The sequence below is a fragment of the Leptosomus discolor genome, chromosome 1 (genome assembly GCF_034619465.1).
Source record: "Leptosomus discolor isolate bLepDis1 chromosome 1, bLepDis1.hap2, whole genome shotgun sequence".
NCBI classification, from domain to species: Eukaryota; Metazoa; Chordata; class Aves; order Leptosomiformes; family Leptosomidae; genus Leptosomus; species Leptosomus discolor.
Genome location: NC_141391.1, coordinates 139,118,492 through 139,144,467, shown reverse-complemented (window position 1 = coordinate 139,144,467; position 25,976 = coordinate 139,118,492). Strand labels below are relative to the sequence as shown.

The window sequence follows — 25,976 nt, the reverse complement described above, 5'->3', positions numbered from 1 at the left end:
CCAAATCATTCTCTCTGAGGATTAGCCAGGATTAACCTTTTCCTCCTTTTCTACCTTTGCTTATCTCTGGGCCTTGAAACCACAGAGCCAGCTCTCTACTGTAGGATGAGGCAATCCCTGCAGGCCAGCAGCAGTGAATGGCCACTGCTTCTCCTCTGCCTGGGTCAAGTGGCACCTGCTGGAAAGAGCAAGTGATGGGGCACATCACCACACACCAGACCTCTGTCACCTACTCGTAACAGCAAGTGCATGGACCACCAGTGATACAGGGTTTATCATGTGTCAGGGCTGCATCTTCCACACATATGCCAACCCAAGAGCAGTCCCAGAAGGCACTTATTTGGGCTGTCCATCTGCATGGGGATAGCTAGGCATGCCGCAGCTCTCTGTCACCCGTTCCCGTCCTCTGAGCAATTAGAAAGGCTTCCTGCGAAAGCAAGGTCCTTCATCTTCCTGCCTTTACCTTCCATAGCAGAGGTAGTCCTAAGAGCTGCTGGGCGCCCTGTGGGTGAGAACCTGCCAGCGCTGGTAGCTATGAGGTAGGAGATCAGTGCGGCAGCTCCAGCAGAGATACCATCAAATTCTTGCCTCAGGAGGACCTCAGCACCCATCTTGGGCTTTAATTTGAAACCCCCTTCAGTGTGATCGGCACACTGCTGTTGAGCTAAGTGCTGCAGCCTTTCTCAGGGAGCATCACGTCATAATTTGTGCTGTCAGGTTCAAGCTCGATATCAGAACAGGGCCCCTGGTCTGCAGCAACAATCAATACCTCTGAACAGGGAAACAGAGAGCAGCAGAGACAACACCGCTGGGCTGTTGAACCTTAGTCATTTGAAGCAACTGTGCAGCATTTTGCACTTTCAAAGTATTTCAGATGTTAACTGGCCAAGCCCCATGACACCACTTTGCATTTTGGTAGTCTACCTTTCCAAACAAAGAAGTGAGACAGAAGGAGGGGACTTTTTAAAAAGTTGCTCTGGCAGAGCCTGGGAGGATTTGAATCTAACGCTGTGTTTTTCCTCCAGACTATGTTGCGTTTACACAGAAATGAAGAGAAAAACTCAACCTTGTGCCTCTCTGCTGCTTGACATACACCATCATATGCAGAACCACATATTATGCTTTATGGGTAACATGGAAGAATTTTGTTAATTAATAACAAAAAGAGCTTCTGTAGCTGACATTTAAGTCTTCTGAATTTCTCCAACATCATTTTCCCTCTGAAGGCTCAAATACTGTCCTATAGTCAGATCTGGCCTGCCTGATGCTGCCTGTGATGATGCATCTGTCCCTGGGTGTTTGGAAACCAGCTGCTGGTTGCCCAACTGCGCTAAGTAGTTTTCAGCGTGGGAGCAAGGGGTAAATGAGAGGTCCGTCTTTACCCCCTTCTCGCCTTGTCGTCCTGCCTGGCGTGAGGATGGAGTGCCCGGCTGAAGTGGAACAAAAAGTTACACGAAACTTACTGTGAATGCTATTTCTGTCATTCATGCTGTTGTGTGGCTGCGTCCTCATATTGAAACTGAAACGGAACAGCAGCTCTCAGTGGTACTGTACATCACACTTCGCATTGGATTTGTGTTTTCAGATTGTTCCAAAATGAGTCAAGGTGAAAACAGCCTACAGTACTTTATACTTTGCATTTCAGATGTATCTGTTACACAGTGCGTAGCAACTCATACTGTAAAACACATACGCTGTCTTCCAAAGCAAAGGAGATGCTGAATGCGAGTGCTTTGCAAGATTCAAGGTTGGCTACATCTCTTCAAGAAACAAAGTTGTAACCCCACCAGAAGTTTGTGGTCAGATGCAAGTATTGCTGGCTGTGTAGTTTCATGTGCAGAATGTTATAGTAGGTGAGCTGAGCACTCTGTTTTTCCAACCTCAAAGCCTGCCCATGCTTAAGTTTCCTGAGGGGAACTCTATGTAGAGACCATCTGTGAACTCCTCTTCGACAGACCAATACATTCTGCTGTGTGTGCGTGTGCACACACAACATGTGTGTATGTGTGTAAGTGCCTGAACATATGTAAACAGTTTTACTTGAAGAAGAAAGTGTAAATTACCCCATCGGCCCCTCTTCATTGTACTTGTTTGTGCTGTGCAAGAATAGAAAGGAACAGAGAGTGGATTTCTTCTGCAGTCCAGGTGGTTATCAGGTTGTGCCCTGGAGCATGAGAATTGATCACTCTCACCCTTTATAAGGTAGCTACTGTAACAGGTGTTAGAAACAGGACTTCAGGTGAGGGATAAGCAACAGAAATAGATAATCTATTAAGACACCAGTGCTCCAGCCTGTGGCACTAGAAAGATGAGTATGAATGTTGTTCGCTGTTTAGTGCATATGAAGCTGTCAGATTATAAACGTGTCTATAAATTATTGTATTTTACTTTGCTGGTGGTGGTGCTTGGAAGCTCGCAGAAGACAGACTAGAGAATACGATGGATCTTGCAGAGCTGGATTCTGATGGTTTAAATGGCTTCGTCTAACTTGCTTTCAGCTATTGAGTTCAAGAAGGTTTTTTTGTTGTTTATTTTTACACTACGCAGATAGGGAGACCGAGGTTGGGAATGCTTGCCAGATTTCAGCCAGCGGAGCAATGGCAGAGGTGGGAGCAGAGCCAGGTCCAACTCCTAGGTGAAAATTCACCCTCTGAAGCCTGTGGCGACGCTGGCCACCGAAAGGGCAGATCAGGGGAAAGGCAGCATGCCCCGTGTCTGATCCACACCTACTGAAAGCAACAAAGCCTTCCCACTGATTTCAACAGTCAGTTCAGTAGGCAAAACTCTGTCCTCATTTTGTAACACAGCACTCATTTTCCTCACTTTATTCTGCTTGGTAAATATCTTTGTTAGTTGAAGACAATGCTGTTAGCTTTCACAGAGAATAAAACTGGAGAGATAAAAAGAGCCCGTTTTCCTCCACCATGGGCATGACAATAAAAGAGAAGCTGGAGAGGGGAAAGTAAGAAACAGCATCCAAAACCGAAAAATTGTATAAGCGGGATTAGTTTTTTCTTTCATGGAGAGTATAGAAAAGCATTTTCAGGACCTACTGATAGCTATGTATGCTGTGCTGTAAAATCCCTTCAGCTGCAAAGCCAACCCTCTCATGCCCTTGTTTTCACAAAACCGACTGCTTCTTTTTAAGAAAGGGCAAAGAAGGTGGGGTACGAGTTTAGTAAGTGCTGTACTGCACATGAAAGAATTATTTTTTGAACAGCGGTTTCTGAAGCACTTTCAGCAACACCAGTCTGCACCCCTGAAAAGACTCCTGCGACTGAACTGGTTCAGCTTCACAAAACAAACGGGCATGCAGTGGAGGCAGGCAGCTAAGGAGGGTTTTTTGGAGAAACTAACTTCCAAGGAAAGCAGCAGGGCAGGGAGGGAGGGAAATGAGAGAAGAGGCAATCCATCTAGGGAAAAGCAGTTAACTCATTTTATGGTGCTTTCTACCTTGCAAACATAATGTAAGTATTTAATTATGGTATCACGCCATGGGGTGGAGGGATGTGGCACATCCACCCACTCATTTTAGCGATCACCAGACTGAATTAGAAAGGCTGCTTGCTGATTCTCAGTAACTAGAAGCCAAGCAGTCCTGGGTCATACTACTACTTTGGGGCTTTTCTCACAAGCTTTGGAGATGCTGCTGAAACCCAGCACAGGCCTGATTTGCAGTGTGAAGCACTGGGTCTGTTTCAGCACAGCACACATGGCTTGTCCCAGTCTGTGTAGCTTATTTGGCTGTTCTGGGTCTAGCGCCGATCAATCTAAACCTCTCTTTTGACATGGTACTTTTGTATTAGTTGAACAGAGGTCATCAGCACATGGGAAACGTTGAGCTATGTTTGTACAGGGAGTGATTTATTTATTATGTTGTTATCTATAAGGGAGCACGCATCTCATGTGGGGTTATCATATAGCCCTGTCCATGTCGGCCTGATTTTCCCAGTGATGTTTTGTTTTGTTTCATGCCTCATCTTGTGAAGTGCACATCAGAAGTCCAGTTAGATTTCCACATGATCGGGCTCCTTTGGGCAATTTAGTATTTGCATGGTATGGCAAAGGGGAAAGCAAAAGAAACGACGCATGAGCATTTCAAGCACTCTTCTGATGGTCTTTTTAACCCTTTCATAAGTTGTGGTCTGGCTGCATCACGTCTGACTTCTTTCTCTTTAGCTGCAGTCAAGGTGCATGCTGCCCAGCAGCAGCCTGCGGTCTGGAGTGTGTTTTCTGGAGGAATAGTGCTGTATTCAGCAAAAGATGAACCTCACTCTGGCATTTTAGATGATGGTTTTCGTGTCTCTGAGCAGATCTACACCTCACCCCCATCCCTTCAAAAAGAAAGGTCCTGCAGAAAATTCTGACCCCAGTGATCAGACCCTGATTCAATAGGGGGAAGAGAATTTAAGTCCTTCACAAATAATAAATGCTACTTCTTGTTTCTGTGTGGTACATAATACAGTGCTACAGGGGCAGTTGAAAGCCAATGGAAATTCTTGCTGCTACCATGCAGACATCCCTTCTTAGGTCAGCTCTGACCCTTTCTCAGGCTCGATCTCAATTCCTTTTCTGACTGAGATTCAGTTCTGTATGCAGCTGTGGCTCTGGGACTTTCCAAAGCTGCTGTCTGGGAATCTGGCATAGCAGCAGAAAGCAATTCACTGCATGTGACTTCTTGCTAAAACAGAAAAAAAGGGTTGCCTATCTGTTAAAGAATTAAAAACCAAACCAAAACAGAGTGGTACAACTCTCCCAGGTTCTTTTCGTGCTTGGTAGGAGGAGGGTAATCAGATCTCAGAGAACGGTGTGCCAGGAAGGAAATTTCTTCCCATGCGCAGCTTACAATCAGCCAGGTGCAATATGAGGAAGGGAGGTTCGTCTTCCTCTGAAGCATAAGGTATTAGCCCCTGCCGGAGGCTGTGTACCAGAGATCTGATCAGATACGGCAAATTTTATGTTCCTATGCACAGTGTGAAGCTTTCATTTCTGCGCAGCACATTGTAGCAAGTCAAACAATGAGTCATCTCACAAGGGGGAAAAGGAAAGAAAGCTTTTATCTCCCAGTGGACTGGAGATAATCTCTCTACCTGCGTATAAACAGCTCTCGCCTGTGCTGCCTTCTCTAGAGAGGAAGGAAGCTATTTTAAATTTGTCTGTAAAACAGATACTGAATTGTCACACCTCCCAAGCCTCTCTGCCTGGGCCCAATAAAAGTAGCAGGCAAAAGGTCTTTGACTTTCATGGTAACTTGGTTGGGCCCCTGTGAGTAAACACAGTACGCTAGGCTATATATGCTGTATGAGCTGGCTGGGAGAAAGGGAGTGCCAGGTTCTCCTTGGAGCCCGGGAAAATCTGTGCCCAAACCAAACTACCTGCTATTTTACTATAACATGTCATACCACCCCTATATGGACAGAATTCCATTGGTAATATTTTATCACTATACAGGAAGCACAAACTAAAGCAGTGCTAAAGGTGCCACAGCCTCAGCACTTACTTTCCTCTCCAGTGTGGGAATAGCATCTGCTAGAGTAATGGCATCTGCAGGAGGAGTGGGCCAGTCTGAATACACCTTTCTCAACCATACCTGCGCTGATAACCACTTACAGACACGCTGTTACAGACGTTGTGTTAAGCAGCCCTTTTTGACAGGCCCCAGCCACCTAGAGGGAAGTACAGCTGTAGCTCTCTTGCATCTGACTACTGTTCATTATTCGTGATTGATGACTTCACAAGGGGCATGAAGAGAGAGCACGCCTCTCTTCTATGGAAGGGTACACACTAAGGATGGATGGGGCCAAGGACTTTGCCTCCTGCCTTCTCTGCACCTCAGAAGGAGCAGCTGCAGGAAAATCCCATTTCACAGTGGAAACCTGGAATGAAATAATGTCCTAGAAGCCTTTTTTCAGGATGCTGAGGCAGTTCATGTTTCTCAGTATGTCACAGGTAAACCAAGATGCCTAAACTAATGAAGTATTTCACAGTCCAGTGCTTAGAGTAATTCTACATCAACGTGACATTGCTCTTCTACACGTTCCCCTGAGAATTCACACATCATGGTGGGGAGAAAAAGGGGGATTCACTGATGTTTGCCTGTATTCCCATGCCTCGTCTCAATTTAGTAACACACTCATGGTCTCTTCCTGCCACAGGTTTGCAGCCCGTGTACTGGAGCAGGGAGGATGTGGCCCAGTGGCTCAGGTGGGCAGAGAAGGAGTTTTCCTTGAGGCCGATTGAGAGCAACACTTTTGAGATGAACGGCAAGGCTCTGCTGCTCCTGACCAAAGAGGACTTTCGATACAGGTCTCCTCATTCAGGTGAGGATTATTTACAGAAGCTATGACTGAAAAGAGAGAGGAAGCTGCCATGAGATCTGGAGAGGGTCAGAGGAGGGAACTTTCACATTTGTTGGGGTGGACTGAGCAAGGGGAGGAGAGGGAGGACAGAGTCACATGTATGAGGCAAGGACAAAAAGGACAAGGAAGGAATGAAATCCTGATACACCTGAGGCAAATTTGAATGCAAATCCAAACCCAAACATCCAACCTGTTTCTAGTTAAAACTCCCTGCAGAATGCCCAGAAAGCAAGCTTCTCTGGCAGCACTTTGTGACTTCCAGCTCTTCCCTGTAAAGGCTTATCTTTTCACAGACCCAACTACAGCAGCAAGTCAATCAAGTGCTCCAGCCTCTTTAAGAAGCCCATATTAGCATTTTGCCTCACAGTTGGCTTGGCTGATGTGCTGCTAAAAGTGACTGCAAAACTCCTCCCTGGGGGACCTTTCCTCTATTTAACAGCCCCTGTGGGCTTTGCTTTACTTTACCATATTCTCTCACGTGCTGGAGTCCAGCCCGAGACACAGCACAGACAGGTGTGTGAGTCAGTCAGCCTATTGCTCAAATTATGTCTTCATTTATTCACAAAGAAGATTTAGAAATGTGTATGTTGCCTGCCTATATTTATATCCCCTGCGGTCTGTCTGCTCCAGTTTTACAGTCAGAGTAAGCCTCTGTCCTCCTTTGTCAGGGATGTTTAACAAAGTATGAGTTGTGAGCTTTTGTTTTGTGACCATACAAGGTACTCCTGTTAAATATAAAGGCTCATAATTCAATCACCATAGGTGATCAAAGAGTTTGGACCAAGTGGTGACAGAATTGCAGCGAGGAGGCTTCCAGTGCAAGGCTCACTAGGTGCAGAAGTACAGCTGGTGCTGCTTGAATCCAGCTGATAAACAAGCCATGGCACTAATTCTGCATCAAGCTGCTTGGCGATTCCCTTGAATGCACCCCCACAACCATCCTTCTGCAGAATCTGCCTCACAGACTGTGGCTTATGTTTAGCGTATACAAAGTTTTTTTAAGCACGTGCTTCAAATCCAGGCCTAATTTTGTATGGAAGGAGATGCTAAATGTTAATGTCTACTGCCAGTGCAATACAGTAGTGAAAACTGATGCCTAGAAACATCCTTCTTTTAATTCTGGTACACCACATTGAATCGTTTCATTAAAAAAAATAGCCCTGCTTAAGGTAAAAGGAGTATTGAAAGTGGGGATGTGGGCAAGGACTGTAAGGGACACCTTTATGTATCTTGTATGCAGCTCCCCTTGTCATCCCAATGCCTTGCTGCCTTCAAGTTATGTCCCTACTCTTCCCCTTGTGTGCTGTGAGGGCACTTGAAATGAGTAGGATTTAAATGTTTGTAGGCTGGAAATAGAGCATTCCCAGAGAACAGCAGCCTCTGGCTTGCAAATCCGCACTTTATGCAGAAGGTTAAGCTCTTATTTACCTAAATTTGGAATGAAATAACCAAACTAAAGGCCTCCTCCCTTGTTTTTTCCCTCCTCCTTCTCTCCAGGTATTACCTACTGATAATAAACCTTTTAGAGGATATCTGAGTCAGTCCCTAAAAATTTAGATGACTGTAGGCAAAGGGACATTACCTCAACATTTCCCAGAAATTAACTATACGTGAAATTTAAGAACTATGAAATAACGTTTGCCGTACAGGCATTAAGTTTTTCAAGGTTGTAGCTCCCATAAAAGCTGTATCCTTTCCCCTCATGGATGAACCAGGAGAGCCACATCCACTCCCCACAGTGGTCCTAGAAATAAAGTGGGCTCATAGCCCCACAGCTGTTCTTCTATTTAGGGCTGACCAGGGCAGGGAGGCAACAGAGGAGGGAGAGAGGGAAAAATGCTTTTCACCTTCTTAACTAGCATTACTGCACCTGGGTGGTGCAGAAGCGTAACTGTTTTGGTAGGTAAAAAAAAAGACAGTCAGCTTTATGGACGTTTTCACTAGTCTGTTAGGCCAAATCAAAAGAGGTACAAATTTGCTACCTTATTGCTTGGAGTGTTAGAGCACTGGTTATGATTATGCCACTATTGCATTCAAAGATGCAAATTATGTGGTAAAATCACTTTTTAGCCTTTCATGTACTAAACATGGAAAAGGTAACTGGGTTCTCGAGGCTTTGTTTTTAATTAGATTTTCAGGTATTGCAATCACCTTTTAAAAATGCCCTAAAGTCACTGCTGAGACAGTAAAAGCAGCCAAGATGCTAAAAATAAAGGAAGCTGAACTATAGAAAGCAGGATGGATTTAACTGTTTCACGCTAAGACACTAAACTTGCCCACAAATAGAGCATTGGCATTTTATAGAGACAAGGGACAAATGGTGCACAGCTTACAATCTCATAGAAACAACTACTAAAAAAACCCCCACACTTGAGAAGACTCTCCCAGAAAATCCAAGGTTTCCTACGTGAAACTTCACTAAGTTCCTTCTCAGATAATGTTATTGCTGCAACCTGTTCCTCTGTGATATAAGCAGAGACAAACAGAAGAGAGCGGGCAGAATTAAAAGTCGAGAGACTTCCTACCCTGTGTTGTACGTTTTCACTTGGAAATGCACAACCACTTACATCAGACAAAACGCATAAGTACTTAGGCATTTCATGTAGATGCTGTTGAAGAAAGGGCATCAGTACAAGACTGTAATACATGAAAAGACACAAAATGAGTGGTTAGTCCATTCGTCTCCTAGATATTGCGGTGATATGTTCCACTGAGGAAAGATATAGCAATTCTGGTTCCAGGGCATGGGGGGAGAAGTGAGGAACAGCCTGCCGGTAGCCCAAGAAGAAACAAGCATCTGGATCAGTTCATGCAAGAACATGTCAGCTTAGTGCAGTGAAATTCATTGCAGAAACTTCTGTGGGAGAGTGATATAATAGCAACTCAACAGACTATGTTCACCCATACAGTACACCAAGTCCACTGCATTTTGCTCCTTAGTCTGTGTCATATCTGTGCTCTGATACTGCCTGTTTAAGTGAGCTCCATACAGATTCTAGTAGCTAGAAATAACTAGCTTTGGGATCCCGTTTGGGCTTTTCAGAAGTCCAACCCATGACACAAAGAGCGACATACCGAAGTTCCTAAGGTACCTGTAGCACTCAAGTATCTCCAGGAGCTGTCAACACAGCAAAAGTGTTCAAAATAGTTAAATCTCTCAATTCATTTCAAGTCTTTGAGTCAATCCCAAAGTAACTAATCAAAGTGAGAGTTCTTTTCTTCTTCCTGTGGGTTTCCTAGAATGGACTAGCTTAGTAGCACACCTCCACTGGCCTTGAGTCACTGGTGTTGCATGGAGAGGCTTTACAGCATCTTCTGTCTCCTCCCTCTGCAAAGCCGGATTTGTTCAGTAATTAAAGAAGAGCACCATCTTTGCTCCCAGAAACTCACTGCATAAATCATGGGCTCTACATTTGAGAATTCTGTGTCCTAGGGTGTCTGAGAGAGGTGTCTCACTGGGGCTGTGAGAGGATGGGACACTAAACTAAGTTCTGCTTGTAAAGGTTTGGAGCTCTTGGATGGGCAGTGATGTAGCTTGAAAAACTCTGTATTGGGGTAATAAAAGCAATGTCTTGTCATTCTCACATTTTCCACAGTCACACACAGAGGCGTGATGTGCAGCTTTTGTTTTTCTTTTTTTTCCTTTCAGGGAAGAACCTTGCAAAACAGTGAAATGTAGGGTTTTACTGCAAGCATTTTGGGGTCTCAAAATAGCACCAAGGAGCCATGAATTCATGCATCAGATGGCTAAATGAGTCTTCTCAGCAGTATGTAGGTTTTAATTTCCTTTTTCCTGCTGTTTGTCTTTCAGGTGATGTTTTGTATGAACTCCTTCAGCATATCCTGAAGCAAAGGAAAGCTCGTATGCTCTTCACACCTTTCTTCCACCCTGGGAACTCCATCCATGCTCAGCCAGAGGTCATATTACACCAGAATCATGATGAAGGTAACTCTGTCTCATTCTTATGGGAGCTGCCATTATAGAGCCGAGTAGGGTAAGGCTGTGAGGAATTATGTCATTTTCTTGCTCCAGAGTTACTTAAATAAAGCTACTCTCCTCCCTTCATCTCCATAGCTTCAGAATAGTGAACTGGTCTAGGGAGTCAACTGTCCATTCTCCATTTATCTTCTATTATATTGTCCTGTTTCCAAAGCCTGCTTAAAAGCTATGCCACATGTAGATTAAAAAAATATCAGAAACTTTTATTGACCCATTGATTCATTTTTCCTCGCTCCCAATTAGGTAGGCAAAGATGCTTCATGGACTTCTAGTATCCTGGAGATGCAACTAGATGCAATTGTTTGCAGAGCAAGGGAGAAGGCAGCCTCAGAGGGAAACATCTAAGTCAAAGTCACTTCAACTGACAATTTGTCATCACATCATGCCAGAGTTCCTAGCACTGAGCCCATCATGTTGCTCAGCTTTTGAGCTAATTGAGCAATTCATGCTGAGAGAAGTTTGTTTCTGCAGGTTTTCTCTCATTTTTACTATCAGAATTACTTGCTTAGGTTATTAGTTAGCTTTCTAATAGTGTCCACACATACCATGTCTGTCAGAGGTGGTGAAGAAAGAATAGATATGTTTGTGAAATTGCAGATTCGAACTTCTTCTACTCGTTATTAGTACAGATCAAAATGTAAGTCTGCTTCCTTCAATGGAAAATTGATGATTTATTTTCTTTAAAAATATACACACTAAAGTACTTCCTGGTTTTCTCCAATAACAGAAAAATATAAAGCTTAAGCTTTTTGAAAGGTCCTTTCTGTGAAAGTATCAGGCAGAATTCACTTTGTCAATTAAAAAAAAAATCTAGGAAAAAGTACTGTATTCCTTTTTTAAGTAAATGGGAGAACAGAAGTGAGTTAAGATATCGCCCTAGTCTCTGCTAACTGGAGAAAAGATCATTTCAAGATTCATCATGGGATTGCAGAAGAAGATTCAGACCTGTACAAGTTGCCCATGGTCAGCCTGAGCAAGCCAGAATCAAAGGGCATGAGTGAAACTCTGAGACTAAGCCAAAAGCAGGACAGCAGCAGGTGGGATAAGGACACTCCAAAGTGTTTCCACACAGCTGTATAAATATTTCAGATTAGAAGAAGGTGCTACAGGTCAGGATGTGGTTGAGTTGGCAGAGTTGTGCAAGAAACAGTCACCTAGTGTATTAAGGTAGGCACTTTGCAAAGACCATTATTAAAATCTCCATTTTTTCCTGAAGCTTGGCGTTCACCCACAAGTGTTCCCTTTCTGAATTTCAAACAGAAATACTAGCTGCCTTCTCAGACACCCCTCCATGAAAGATATGGAGCAGCTTTCATTCTAGAGAGGATTTCACAGGGATGTTGAGTTGGCCTTTCATGTGGGTCACTTAAAACCTAAGTTCTTTGCAATCTAGTCCAACTTCTGTTAGAGCACAGGATGATTAAGAAACAACTTTGATTTCTTCCTCACGGTACTCTGGATGCTGATAGTACCACTGGTTTTGCTTAGAGAACTCTGTGCTATTACTTAAAACTTTTCTTTATAATGACAAAAATTAGCTCTTGTTTTGCTGTGAGAGGAACTTTGAAACAAGCAAAAGAAACTACAGCTTGCCTGCCACAAGTCTCTGAGCAATGAGAAAATCCCTATGCCAAGAATTTATAGGCAGGTGAATTTATTTATTTATGTATTTCAACATTCCTTCTTTCTTCTTTCTGTTTCACAGAGTCACTTGGGAGAAACTAGCACAATTAAGTTTACCATTTTCCCTCAGTAGAATGCAAATTAGTAAAAAAAGGAGAATGAATGTGAGAAATAGAAATTAACCCTGCCTGCCTCACAAGCTGTAACAGAGGGGTCAGCTGTTACTTCGGCACAATTCTGAGTGATTAAACTTCATAGGTGATAGATCTTTTTTAGAATCCCTCCTTACTCCAGTCATCTTGTTCCATTTTCTTCTACTGCCTCTTTTGCCCATTTCTTAATAGATTATATACTTAACAATCCTGCTTCTAAATGCTTCCAGAATCAGATGGGACCAATATTTACATCTAGTGGCTTTTTCCTAGCTTAAGCAAGGACTGAAATCTGTGGGCAGTGGTTCAAGATATCTCCAAGATGCATTGGCATTGGCTTGGAATCTGCCTTGTGGGCATCAGTCTCTGTCCCTCTAGAGGGATGAGCAATGGAGAGTAGATTACCTACATGTCCAGTGGTCCTTCTGACTCAAGCACTGAGTCATTTGATGGGATGCCATACAGGAAGCTTACACTGTCATTCCTTGCACTTCTTTTATGGGTAAGCAAAGAGTGCCAATCTTTGGGATCATCACACCAGCAATTGCTCACTCCCAGATTGAGTGCAGCCCCACCCATCCCTATATGGATCAGATAGGTCAGCAGTTTTCCTGGGAGCTGAATTCCCTTTCACAGCTTTCCCATCAAGAAAAGAGTGTTGGTCATTCAGAATGAAGAGCCAGACTGATGAGTGAATCTGTTCCTGCAGGAAATTATATACTATATGTGCTCAACTCATCAGATGTGCCAAGGAATGAATGTGATGAGGATTTTATTTTGTTCAGGGTCATTGTGGCAGTGGAACTGCTTGGAGCTGAGTTTAAATTGTTTTATGGTAAACAACAACTTCAGCCATGAGGGGATTCTTTAGTTAAGTATTTAAAGAGAAAGATCTTGGAGGAAAGTGAACGCTAGCATGTATCCATTTGTGTTTTTTTCTCTTGCTGCATTGTAAAGAGTTCCTTGGTCCCTACGTTCTTTTCACCGTGTCCTGGTTCAGGATCAGCATGGTTTGGGAGCAGACAGATAGGTCTGCTTCTGTTTGGAGCTTGTCAGAACCAACTAACGTTTACAGAGAGCTTGGTGGAAAGCACAGCAAGGCATTCCTTTCTGGATAGCTGCTCCCCACAGCCAAGGCACTTTAAATAATAGGACAAACAATACAATATTCTGGTCTGTATTTACAGGCCAAGAATGAGCACAGTGCGTTTGAATGTACAGTGATGGGAGTGGACAGTCTGTAGAAGATAGGGCGCTGAGTAAAATTGGGGGATTGGTTTAATTTCTGTTGTGGTAAAGAAAGGAGACTTTAAGAAAAGGCACCCACAGAGGTAGGTACAGTTGTAAATTAATTCCTCTTTGATCTTTGCATCATTCGGGCTATCCTGCATTAGCTGGCCACATTAGTATTTAAAGCTGTTTGGGTTTAAACAAGAACAATACAAAGCTCTGGAGTTTTATGTCCTCCAGCTGTTTCATTGTGAGTACCTTAAATAGCTCTATGAATGCATTTTTCTTGTCTGGGACCACAAGTGTGTGAAATAAGTGTTCTGGAGCCATATGGTTTCTGCCTTAAATTTTAGGTTTTCCTGTAGACTTTAGTGTCCTTGTATAGATGAACAGTCCACTGAGTAGGCAAAGGCATTGGTGCTACGTCACTGCCTGGCACTACATTTTCTCAGGACCAGAGCTTTTCCTGTTCAGGCCTTTACCTGGGTAAGTGCTGATGTCTTTCCTGATGTCTGCCTGAGTCTTCACCTCGACAGGGCCTTCAACAAGTATCACTGCCTTGACAAGAAAGCAAGAGAATTGTTAAAGAGGATCAGAGCAAATGGAGTGAACAAACAGGCAGCCACAAATAGGCAGCTACTTGTTTCAGTTGTTGACATGTACCCAGCAGTTTCCTTCTCTTATCGTCCAAGGCTTTCAACAAACAGCACTGAAATTTGATCTTTGTTTTTTGGATAAAAACCTGTTAGTCACTGCACTCTGGTGGTATTTTCCTCTTTGTCAGTAATTTCCCGAGTCAAAATTGATGGCCTTAGCTAAGCTGAAAGTTTGCACTATTTACGTCAAGCATTTCATTTTGTGAGAGGATTGTTAGTATGTAAAGACACTGACCTAGAGCTGTGATTTATCTCCCCCCTACTGTTAAGGAACACAGCTGGGGAAGCATGCTCATGCAAAAGCGATGCTAGAAGTCCTTCTGCTGAAGAAATGTAAGTGCTTATATGGGACATCCCATCAATAGACAGCACAGACTAAACAAAACAAGGTGAAAATACTCCTAGGAAGATGTTACATGCTCTTAAAATCAAGGCAGGGATAAAATTTAGCTAGTTTTTCGCAAAGAGCTTCCTAGCAGTGGGGTTTTTTAGATACCCCAGTCTGTGTTTCAGACTAAGATATTCTCTACCTTGATGCAAGCCTCTACCATCTAAAACTTACTACACAGTATTTTCCTGGAGACATTTTTCCTTTTTATCTCTGCCCTCTCCCTTACAGTGCTCATCATGGTACAATAACAGGAACCACATGTAGAGACATGAATGGCAGGAGAGAAGTTTCAAAGCATTTGCACAGAAACACAGTTGGTACAGCTGAATCAGATCTTACTTTCTTCACGTGTGTTCCAGTCAGGTTCTCAAAATGGCATTTTTTCTTAACAAGTTTCCTCAGGAACTACCGTTACGTGGTGGTGGAGGGAGATTGTTTTCACGGTACTGATTTCTTTCTGTGTAGTAATATCTATCTGCATTTCTATGGCGTTTTCCTGGGCATTTGTAGGTCACACAAATAAAAACATTTCCAAGCTGACAGAAGTACCCAGTAAGCCCAGCTAGCAGTTTGACAGTCAGATCCTACACCTTGATCACAATATAGACAATCTGTATTTTTTGTTTTGGATTTTTTTTTTCTCCACAGATAGCTTTGTCCAGAGACCTTCAAGACCATCCACAGAAACAGTCCACCACAACCCCCCAACCATTGAACTGTTGCATCGTTCTAGATCACCCATCACCAACAACCACCGTCCATCACCAGATCCCGATCAGCGGCCACTGAAGTCCCCTATGGACAACACTATCCGTCGCCTCTCCCCAGCTGACAGGGTGCCAGGAACAAGGCATCAGCAAGAGAACAACCACCAGGAGCCCTATCCTCTCTCAGTGTCCCCGATAGAAAACAACCACTGCCCGCCTCCTTCTGAGGTGCTCCAGAAGCCCTCCAGCCCTCGCCAGGAGAACACCAGGGTTATTCAGCTGATGCCCAGCCCTATCATGCATCCTTTGATACTGAACCCCAGGCACTCCGATTTCAAACCACCAAGGTTGTCTGAGGATGGGCTGCACAGGGAGGTAAAGCCAATCAACCTGTCCCACCGAGAAGAGTTAGCTTATATGAACCACATCATGGTGTCTGTATCCCCTCCTGAGGACCATGCAATGCCAATTGGAAGAATAGCAGGTAAGTGACATTCTCTAGGCTATACCAGAGCTGACACTCTTCATTCATAACTAACCATGCTGTCTATTAAGAGCTTCTCATTTCCTTTTGCTACTCTGTGACCTCAGGAGTTTACTGGCATTCTGCAGGTTTCACCACAGCTGTGGTTTAGACAGTTAAATATGATTAAAGCAGTTTCATGGCAGGTAAGCAGAGGTGCAGAGTGACTTGCTTGTGACCACAGAATGCGTAATTGGTATTGAAACATTTGTGTCCTGACACTCATTACCTCTCTACCCACTAGCAATCCATTTGTTTCCCAAGATACCTATCTCCAAAGCCTTTTCCTGCAAAGAGGTAGTTTTCAAAGAGCTACATTCACATTAGTGTCCAGTCCTATGGAAAGGAAAAAAAACCCTGTCAGTGGCCTTTGAGATAATGCAGTGTCAAGCCCACTGTTATGAACATGGCGGGACTAATGAAATATCACCTCAGAGTCCTGCTTTGTAGGCTTTCCTGTGCTTCTCACACTAGGATTGTCCCTTTTTACAGAAACAAGGTTGCCTTTGTCCCACGCAAACCACAGGCGTTGTCTCACTTTTGTTATCGTAAATAACTGACATCACAACAGCTGAATCAGGAAGCTGAGGTTACAGAAAATGTTTTTTGTACTTGAAAGGGAACTGTAAATAGATAGGGAGAGGTGGAAGGGGAATCCAACCACTTCAGAAATATACTGGATGCCCCAGTAACCAATTTCTTTTGAGACACGTAATGCCACACCCAAAAACATTCCATGCATTTATGTCAGCAGCGAGCTAATGTGATACCTAGTTCCTGTGGGGCATTACACATGTCCACAGAGGTACATTTTAGAACACCTTGTTCTTTTTTGTCCTTACATGCCTTAAATTTGTTACAGATGTAGTGCTGCCTCAGCTTTAATGGGGAAGGTTTTCTATTTTCCTAAGACTTACCACTTTAAATTCAAAAGTTACATATCTTACCATGTAGTCAAACATCAAGCACCACAAGGGCCTGGATCCTTTCGCGGAATAGAGAAATGGGTTACAGAAATCAATCTTTTGACATTTTTGCCTGGCTGACATTTGTCTGTCTCATTTTGATTTTTATTACCCATACTATTCTCAGCAAGTTAAGGAATATAGTTAATGTTATGGCAGAGAAGATACCCTACTGGAGATTTCCTTTCCATAAAGTACTACAGGAGGATCAAGGGGGTTGTTTTGTTGGTTTTTTTTTCAGAAGGAAATGTTCTCTAAGAATGAAGGCTAGACTGAAGAGAATATAAGAAATATAGGGAGCGGCTGGTGGTGTAATTTTTTAATTTAAACCCAGGAGTTTTCTTACATAATTGGGAATTTTTGTTTTCTGCGCTTTGTGCACTGGGGCCAGTGACACCAGCCTTGTAACTAGTACTCACACGTCCCTTCCATCCCTATGTTGCTTGCAGGGCAACAGAGCCCAAGCCCGTGGGTATGTAGGCCTAACACAGTTGCTTGGCCAATATGCGTAGCAGTTTGTAGTGTTATACACAGACTATATTTGCGTGCTTAGCTGCTTCCACTTGCAGTCTTGTGGCTTTGATTTGACCCACCAGCATGGGTGGCATGTCTTAAAGAGCTGGTGAAGTATTTCATGCTAAAGAGACCTGAGGTGTACTCAAGCATTCAGTTCAGGGGCAGGGCTTTATGGCCAAGGGTTGGGGGGATTACATCGATGGTGGTTGCTAGCATCTTGGATTTCTACTGATAAATTTGCCAGCGTACTTCCATGAGTGCCCCATGTCCTTTAATTGTAAACACCAACAAACCTCACTTGCTGTACAGGCACAAGCTGGTGCTATTCTGGTTGGGTTGTAATGGCTCCTGACCTGTAGCTGGACCATATAAAGAGCTCCCAGCCAATTGAAAGGTGACAAAACCAGATTACTACCTAAAACTTAGACGGCCCAGATTTCATACCTGAAGTCAACTTCATCAGTGCTATTAAAGTCAATGGCAGCATACTTAAGCCCCCTAGAAAGAAAGTACATACCTTTCTACCTGCTTCCCACCCATCTCACAGCCTTCAATTTAGAGTTCTTGCTATTAAGTGATTTCATTTTAAGAGCATTTCTTTTTTAGCATAAATCTATTTTCCACTTGGAGGTCTTCATCTTCACTGACACTGCTATAGTCAACATGGAGGCTTTTGACCAACCATGGCTCGCCCCTTCAATTTGAGAGAGACCACGAAAATTGTAACACTTCATTCTTAAACTGCAAATACACATCAGTGCAGATGTATTGTTAAAAAGAGCTTTTTAAAAATCACTATCATTATTTCCATTTTCTGGATTAGGAAGACTGATGGGTTGGGTAATGAAAAGATTTATCAGTAGTCCAGTGCCAGAGCTAAATACTTATCTGTTTACACTGGTGAGAAGGGAACCTTGGCTTTCTACTGACTTAACCATTTGCATGCAGCTGATTTTTAGGGGAGATAGTGATGAGGAGCAGCTACCAGGGAAGTCCTGTGGGCTGCTGACTAAAACATTGGGCTGAGCTCCAAAACATGTTCTATTCCCATCTCAGATATTTTAAATTGTAAAAGGAGTTCTGCCTGGGCTTAAGATACCTCACAGCCTCATAAACCTGTTTACGTGTAGATAGAGTCTGTTTTTAAATGCAGCGTGCAATTGCTTGGTACTGAGAAAGAAAACAATGTTTTAGCTTGCTGCTATCCACAAATACTCTGTTTTCAGGAGGTCGATCAATAGAGCTCTGGACTTCCTGTCAGACAAAATAATGACCTCTACTCACCGGCTGACTAATCTTTCCTACCTTTTTATGTAATATTGTTTCTCAAAATATTAATATTACTGGTAAAGCACTTTCCCTTTTACAGCAAAGAATTTCAAATTCAAGGTCTTATTCTCTTTTCCTCTAAGGCCATTTTACACTTTTCTAGCAAAGCAAGAGGCATAAACTATCTTTATGTTACTCATTAAGGTCCCATATATTATTCATCAATGGCTAGAGTTGATTTTAAAAATTACGTTTAGTGTCTTCTCAACACAATATGCTCAAGTCTTTTCCATAACTTTGTCAGAACTAGAGGTCATTGTGTTGGCATGATCCAAAGGCAGACTTGCATCCCCTGTAAATACACTAGGCAAGGGGTGAACTAACTAACTCGGGCATTAATAGTCATCTAGCTATGACCGCACTTAAAAATACCTCAGAAGAGGAGTTTAGCAGAGCGGTGTGATGCATAATTTTCCCCACTGGAACTGCTAATTCAAAGCAGCAACACTGTTGGTAGTCAGCTCCTAACCTGGACTCTAGCAAGCAGGCAGTCTATCTGGCTTACTTTTAGCTCTGAATTTTTTAAGTAGTCCATCTTGGTTCCCCGCAAATAGTCTCCAGGGATTTCACTCTAGTGTACAAAAAAACTTACTTTTTTTTCTGTTTTTTCCTTTTTTTAACACAGTCTCAGTTTCAGTCAAGAGAGGCACCTGAAATTAGCTCTTCTGTGTAATGGAAATCCGCTCCCCATACACCTCTGCCTGGGCAGGTTTTGTTATCAAACATTTTAGGACTTTGATTTCTCATAAAAGGTACTTCCCAAGGTACAAGGAGAGGCAGGGATTATTGTGTTATCAGGCGTTCATAGAGCGTCATGGCTGAAACATGCACTGCAGCCCTGCTGAAACCACAGCCACCAGAAACCCTCGCTGCAGCCATCCTGAAGTTCTGCCCCCATGGCTTTCCTTGGGAGCTCTGCTGTCGACTTCAACCAGGGCAGGTTTTCACCACAAAACTTTATTTAGATGTCAAAAATATCCTTTTTGCAGATGTCCATGTCCACCTCAGCTTGTTAGCATGCAGGAAAATGGGAACTGACGTACTAGATCTCAACAGAAACCTGTCAGTGCCTTAAAGGAAGACACAGGAATCCCTGCAAAAGGCAGTTACAGGATTATCCGACTACAACGGGGTTGGTTTTGTCCTAACTTTTATCACATTCTAAGCCAAGTTGGCTTAGAAACATCCAATGACATGCTGGCATTTACCTCACTTTTGATTCAATCACTTAAAACTCACTAATACTATTCTGGATGTTTCTTGTGAGGGGAAGTACCTTGCTGAGCAGGTTCCTGGGATTTCCAGCTCCCGGTGTCTTCTGCTATACTGGCTCTCTGCGACTGAAAGGCTTGTTCACTAATCTACAGCAAATTCTGGCACTGAAACTTTGGGATACAGCTATAACTACCCCTTTACTCAAGCATTGCCCAGTACAGATACTAACCAAATGAGTGTGGGGGTGTGAAAGGCAGAGTGCCGTAGAGCAGTGAGAGGTGCAGCTAGACTCCCCCCAGGGGCTCCCTGTCTTGCTGGAGTTGGGACCCAGTAAAACCCATTAAGCTCCATGTTCATTCTGTGCATGTCTGAGGCAGACCTATCCCATTCATACAAGCTGCTTAGAAGGATGACCATTGCTATTCCTCCGCAGAGCCCCACCCTGCCTATTGCTTTTGGTTCTGCTCTGCCTTTGGTGGGGGGAAAATCTAAAGGCAGGTGAGTCCTGTGCCTGTTGTTGTCTATTGGTATGCTGTTCTTATCAGCTGGGTTACCTTAGCAACTGGGCTGTATCCGACTTTATGAGCTGCCAGAATTGTTTCTTCCCCTTCAGGAGTCTGAGGAAAAGCCACGTAATGTTTAAACTATTCAAAGGCACGTTGTCTACCACTGTGTTGGCTTGACCCATACAACTATTGACTGCTGTTGGAATGAGGACAGGCAAGATTCTTACCCTGGCGAAGTCGTGAAAGAGATCTACCTCCAGCTTCAGCTAGAGATCTAGCTCCATGCTTCAGACTTGCCTCAGCCCCTCGGTGTGCCACACATCCAGAGAGTACAGAGGCATAGCATGAACCCCACAGATTTATAGTAAGACAAGTATAAGTGACTCCTCTTTCTGTCTGACGTCTGAAACTGAAAATGCAGTCCCCTGTTAAGAGCGCATCAGCTATGAATGACTTACATTCTACTCAAATCTACAAAACAGTGCTTATGATGGGCGTAGGCTATGCGCTAGCTCTGAGCATGGGGAAGTCTTCCACCCCAAAGCTCTGTAAGGACAGTAGTTTGGTTGGTTTGTGTGGGGGGAAAGGTTGGAGGGGGAACAGGATCATGGATTCTCCCCTCTCTTTTTTTGAAAAACTTAATCACGTCTCATAAACTTGCGTGGGAGGGGAAACAACAGGAGGGGTTAGTTGAGTGAGTCTTTCACATAGTGCTTAAAAAAATCCTGCTAATCAACTAATATTTATTGTTTTACTTTGGTGTTGAGCTGGAAAGTTTCTTTTAAAGGACAATAAGAAAAACAAACTTGGCTGATAGACCTATTAGATTCTTAACACTAGACATTTAGAGCTTAAACATCATGAGTCACCACACTTCAAAACATGGCACCTTGGCCATCAGTGTCTCCTCAACTCATCTACCAGGACCAGAGCCCCCGTGCCTCCATTTGCTCCAGATGTGTCGATGTGACATTTATGACTGTGTCATGTTGTAGGATGATGTGAGGGTTTTTTTAACTGATACACCAGAAAAATCCTTTGTGTAAATGCAGTTACACCACGTTTGTTTATTTTCCTTTCTGTACAAAATAGCTGTACAGGCACAGTTAGTATGCAGTGGCGTATGCGGGGGGGGGGAAGGAGGCAAAAAGCAGTTATAGTAAAGGGGGTAGAAACCAACAACTAAGCACAACTTAAGAGTTACAAGTTTTGTAGCACCTGATACTGTTAGTCCTCACAGAAGGGGTGCAGCTTCTTGTTCCATTTAATTTTTAGCGTTTGCAATACAGTAGTATCTATGGGCTCTGTTGTGCTACAGTCCCTGCCCCAAGGAGTTTACTGTCCAAACAGACAAGGTAAATATAAAGAAAGGAAGGGCACGCAAAGATGAAAAGTGTTTTCAAGAGTCATTGGTGAGAGGAGCTGGAAAGAGAGAGCTATATTGCACAGAAGATTAAGTCATGCAGTACAGTGTATCAGCAGACACCATCTGACCTGTCCCTCACTCAGAACTGTAGGTTGAATTTATTTCTAGTACCTAGTAACACCTTTTGTTGTGCTATAATGCCTCACATTTACAAGTTGCAATTTGTTAAAAAAATGTGCTACCCAATTTAAAATTGGAACAACCAATGCCCTGCACTACTGGTCAGCCTGGTGTTTCCCTGTTTTTTTTCTTCAGTAGGCGTCTCATCATGACAGCAACCTGAGCTAGCTGTAAACTCGAGAGGCCAGGTACATAACTTAAACTGAGCTGTCTGCTGCTGCTTTTGCCTGTTGCAGCATTTAAAGCTAGTTGTAATGTTTCTGTGGTAAAACCACTTCTATGCCGAGGTTGCAGTCACATCCTCCAAGCAAAAGCAGAACCTGTCCAACTGTGCCCATATACTACTGGGCAATAACTCAGATTCTTGAACCCAAATCAGTCTGGTCTTTTTTGTTTTGTTTTGTTATGATTTGTCTACACACGTAAAGCAATGAACACAACTGGTGTTAGTAGTAAAGGCTTGAACCTAATTCCCTCATGTAGTCCTTTGGTGGTTGGTGAGTGACTTTATTCCAGAATGACAATACTGCTTTGTAAGGAGAAACCTTCTACCAGAAAGTCACTTATGTGGACAGGCACATCCACACAGACCTGCTGTGGCACTTGATATTGGGAAGAGCCTATGCCAGTCAGGTAACCTGTAACTCAAGGTTACTGTCCATCCAGTGATGTGCGTTGCTGTTTCATTCATTACTGTTCCCCCTTCCAAAGTTGAATCACAGGCTTTGCTGTGGTGAATTCATATCTAAACTGAAAATGCTTGCTCTGTCCTCTTTTGCAGAGGACAAGTGCTGACAAACCAAGCTGTAGAGACTTAGCTTTTGCTGTGTGCTTCCTTAGAGGTATTGTGGTTTTTTAAGATGGCATGTATCATTGCTAATTCCATAGGAGCCTTCCTGTATACATGCCTGAGCCTGCCAAGGCTATCTTCCCCACTGTCATGAGGCATGATCCCAGCAGGATTTGACAGTGTAGTACTGACTGGTGGGCTTTTGTGAAGCACAGATTTTGGGGGCAACTGTGACAAGACAGTCTCAGCAGCTGAACACAGTTACAAGTTACAGCCTGGCAAACTACAGGAGACCAAAACAGTGTTCACTTTAGCACGCTTAGTTGTAAGCAGTGCTTTGCAGGCAGCTGACCCTCCTTCCCGTAGGCCAGCAGCTCATACAAGCAGATTGGAGCCTTGAAAGAACCTGAGAACCTTGGTGTAGGCATGGCCTGTCGCTCCCATTTGGATATGACAATGATAATGTCACTGGCCTTGTTTAATCACTCACCCTTGCAGTCATGTACACTTTTACATTTGCAGTATATGCCACATCTATTTCGAGCCCCTTGTGGAAAGCCAACTGCTATAAAGAGACTGAAGTATGGATGAGAGTCAAGCTCATAGAGTTCATATTCATAGGAGAAGTTTTCATTATAACCTTGAGAGTCATCTTAACATGGCATTAACGATTAATTTCAGCATGAAAGTGTGCCTTCCCTGTCAATTTAACTAATGACACTCAAGCAATAGCTGAATGGCAATAGCTTGGATAGGTGGTTGCAGATTTTCTGTGAAGTGTCTTACTTTTTCAGCTGCCTCCATTCTTATTGCACAGTTACAGGAGCAGAAGTTGCAGTAAAGGCTTGCTGTGGTCCCCTCAGAAGCCAGGACTGACCAAGCCATACGAAAGTTCAGTCATTTAAATCTCATCCTTCTCGTTACTCTGCTGCAGCATCTACATGCCACAGCTAGACAGATGTGGTAAATGGGTTCAGAGTACCCTCCACCTCCGTTGGAGTCAGAAGGATGTTAAAACAAATTTTTTTAAGAAACCAGCATTTTAATGAAAACATGCCCCTTATTTTCCCTGTATATTACACACTTTCTTCAGGCTAGAGTTGTGTCAGTGATCCAGATTGTTTTCTACAAAGCAAACTTGCTTCACTTTGAAACATTTTAGTTAAACCAGGAAAATACACTGTAGTGTTGACACTATACTTCACTCTCTTCAGAAACAAGCCTATTTAAGTCACATTTTAAATCGAATCAGTCAGAAGTGGCATACAAAAGTTTACATCAGTCTATGTTAATTCAAATGCCAACCTTTGAACTGGTAAGACTCCAGATATAAAGAAGGTCTCAGCAATATACTGTTTTCCATCTCTGTTGAGGGAAGGGAAGGAAGAGAGTTAAGAGTTTGGCTATGTCTACACGTGGAGATTTAACCCCAAGAAGGGGAGGTCACATTTCAGTTTTCTGCAAGTGGCCGATCAGAAGCACAGGTTTACAGCTGATGAAGAAGTCCTTTCAGGAGGGGCTTCCTGGGAGAACACCACGAGCCACGTCCTTCAGCCAAACTCACACCTCAGAGAGAGCTTTGGCCTTTCTGATGGAGCACTGAAGTAAAGTTCTTGGGCAGCAGTCTCTTACAAACAACGATTTTCTGCTGTTGAAAAAAAAAAAAAAAACCAGCTTGGATACCTCAGAAAACTAAGCCTGAGGGTGAACTGAGCTTGTGACAGAAGATACTAGGGAGTCTCACATTGTGAGGTCAAAAATCATTACTCTTGTTGGGAGTGACTTCGCTGTAGTTAAGTCATTCCTGGTTTTGCTTGCTACTCTAAAGTAGAATTCAGAAGATAAAGCTTCATCCTTAATTCCTCATTAAAGTGTTTAGCCAGTTTTCTGATGTCAGATGTAAGGTGGTTTTAGGATATGCATGCGAACAGAGGTTGAGTTTCTTACCCTTTTCCTAGTCATTGCCTTTCATGAGCAATAAAGGTGAGGAGAAGCCACAGGAGGATCAGATGCAGGTTTATTTAGCAAGAATAGTGCTCTCTACCATTGTGGTGGAGCAGAAAAAGAACAACACTTTGCGCTAATACTGGAAATACCTGTCTGTTTGGTGGAGATGGGGGAATGGAACACGAGAACGGGGGCGGGGGGGGATATCGTATTTTTTTAAGACTTTAGCTTTAAGACTTTAGCTTGCAAATTCTTCATCTGTCAAGCTGTTTACATGTTCTTTGTGCTTTGAGTGCTCTTTTCTACAACCACATGAGGAATATGAACCTTTTGGATCCTCCTTCCCCTTACAAATTTTTATTGCCAAAGACAGAGCTTGGCCTCATCTTGCTGTGTTACTTTTACAACCTCACAGCACAACCATTTGCAGGATGACAGTCTTAGGTTTCTGCTCTCCTTCTGCCTGATCTCCCACTCGGCATTTGGGTACAACACAGAAGCGATATACAACTGTTGTATTGTGCGATCTGGCAACCTCTTTCCTCAGCCCCAGCTTGAATTTACTGAGCTGAACAAACAGTTGTCTGTCAAGAGGTTTCTCCACATAGAAACATTGGCTTTACTATACCAGCTTACCATCCTACTTCCAACAGCAGCCAACGTTCATGGAAAGAAAACTCTTTTTCCTTAATAATGTAGACATGGATTACCATATAGGGATGAAGAGGACTACTCCATCTCAAGATCAATGCTGTCCCAGCCCTCAGAGCCATTTAGCCCCTTAATCATGAGACTTGGTTACTCTTTTCTTGTAGTTTTGTCTGTTAAATTATGTGTGTCATGGAATTAGGTATATTTTGAGGCTTGATTGTGTCTCAACACAGCGGTAATCCTTTTGTAGCATTTATTTCTTTTTTAGTGTGCTGTCTGTTGTTCTCTCTATTTTTTTATTTTTTTTGCCATGGAAGAGGCTTTCAGCAAGAACACAGGAGCTAATTTGATAAGGTCCAGCCACATGTTTTCTCTCTCCTTTGCACCAGCTTTACTATATCTCCCTCTCGATTTGTGTGATGAGAGCAAGCTAGCCGACTAGTTCTCACCATAGTCCTGAAACAAATAACAGTGTCAACCAGCCCCGTGAGCTTCATGTACCAGTTAGATAGCTCAAAGGTCCATTTGGCTTGTCCAGAAGGCTGTGCCTGTTGCATAGTATAGCATGTGGTTAAAACGCATTTAGAGTTCATCTCCATGGCAAGCCTAAACCAAGTCAGGACTCAGGAGTTTTCTCTCAATCTTTTTTATTTTCTCTACAAGTGAACAGACATTAACCTTGGTGATTTCTTCTGGCTACAGTTTAAACAAATCCAGATGCTGGATCCCAACAACCCCAAAGTAGTATTGTCTTCTCAGAGACTTACTGACCTTCTCCAGGAAGGAGGATGATCACAGACTGTAAGCTGAAGGTCCGTGGGACCTTCTGGGCCTCTCTGTCTTTCCTCCCTGTCCTCTCCTAGTACCTCT

General features: G+C 43.2%; 1 protein-coding gene across 1 annotated transcript in view; it reads left to right on the top strand.

Annotated features, from left to right (window-relative positions):
• Window positions 1-25,976, top strand: part of ETV6 (ETS variant transcription factor 6) — a 144,708-nt gene that overhangs the window by 102,473 nt on the left and 16,259 nt on the right. The window contains exons 3-5 of the mRNA XM_086466029.1: window positions 6,156-6,320; window positions 10,171-10,305; window positions 15,060-15,602. Coding sequence (XP_086322155.1) covers window positions 6,156-6,320; window positions 10,171-10,305; window positions 15,060-15,602 — 843 coding nt within the window. The remainder of the gene's footprint in view (window positions 1-6,155; window positions 6,321-10,170; window positions 10,306-15,059; window positions 15,603-25,976) is intronic.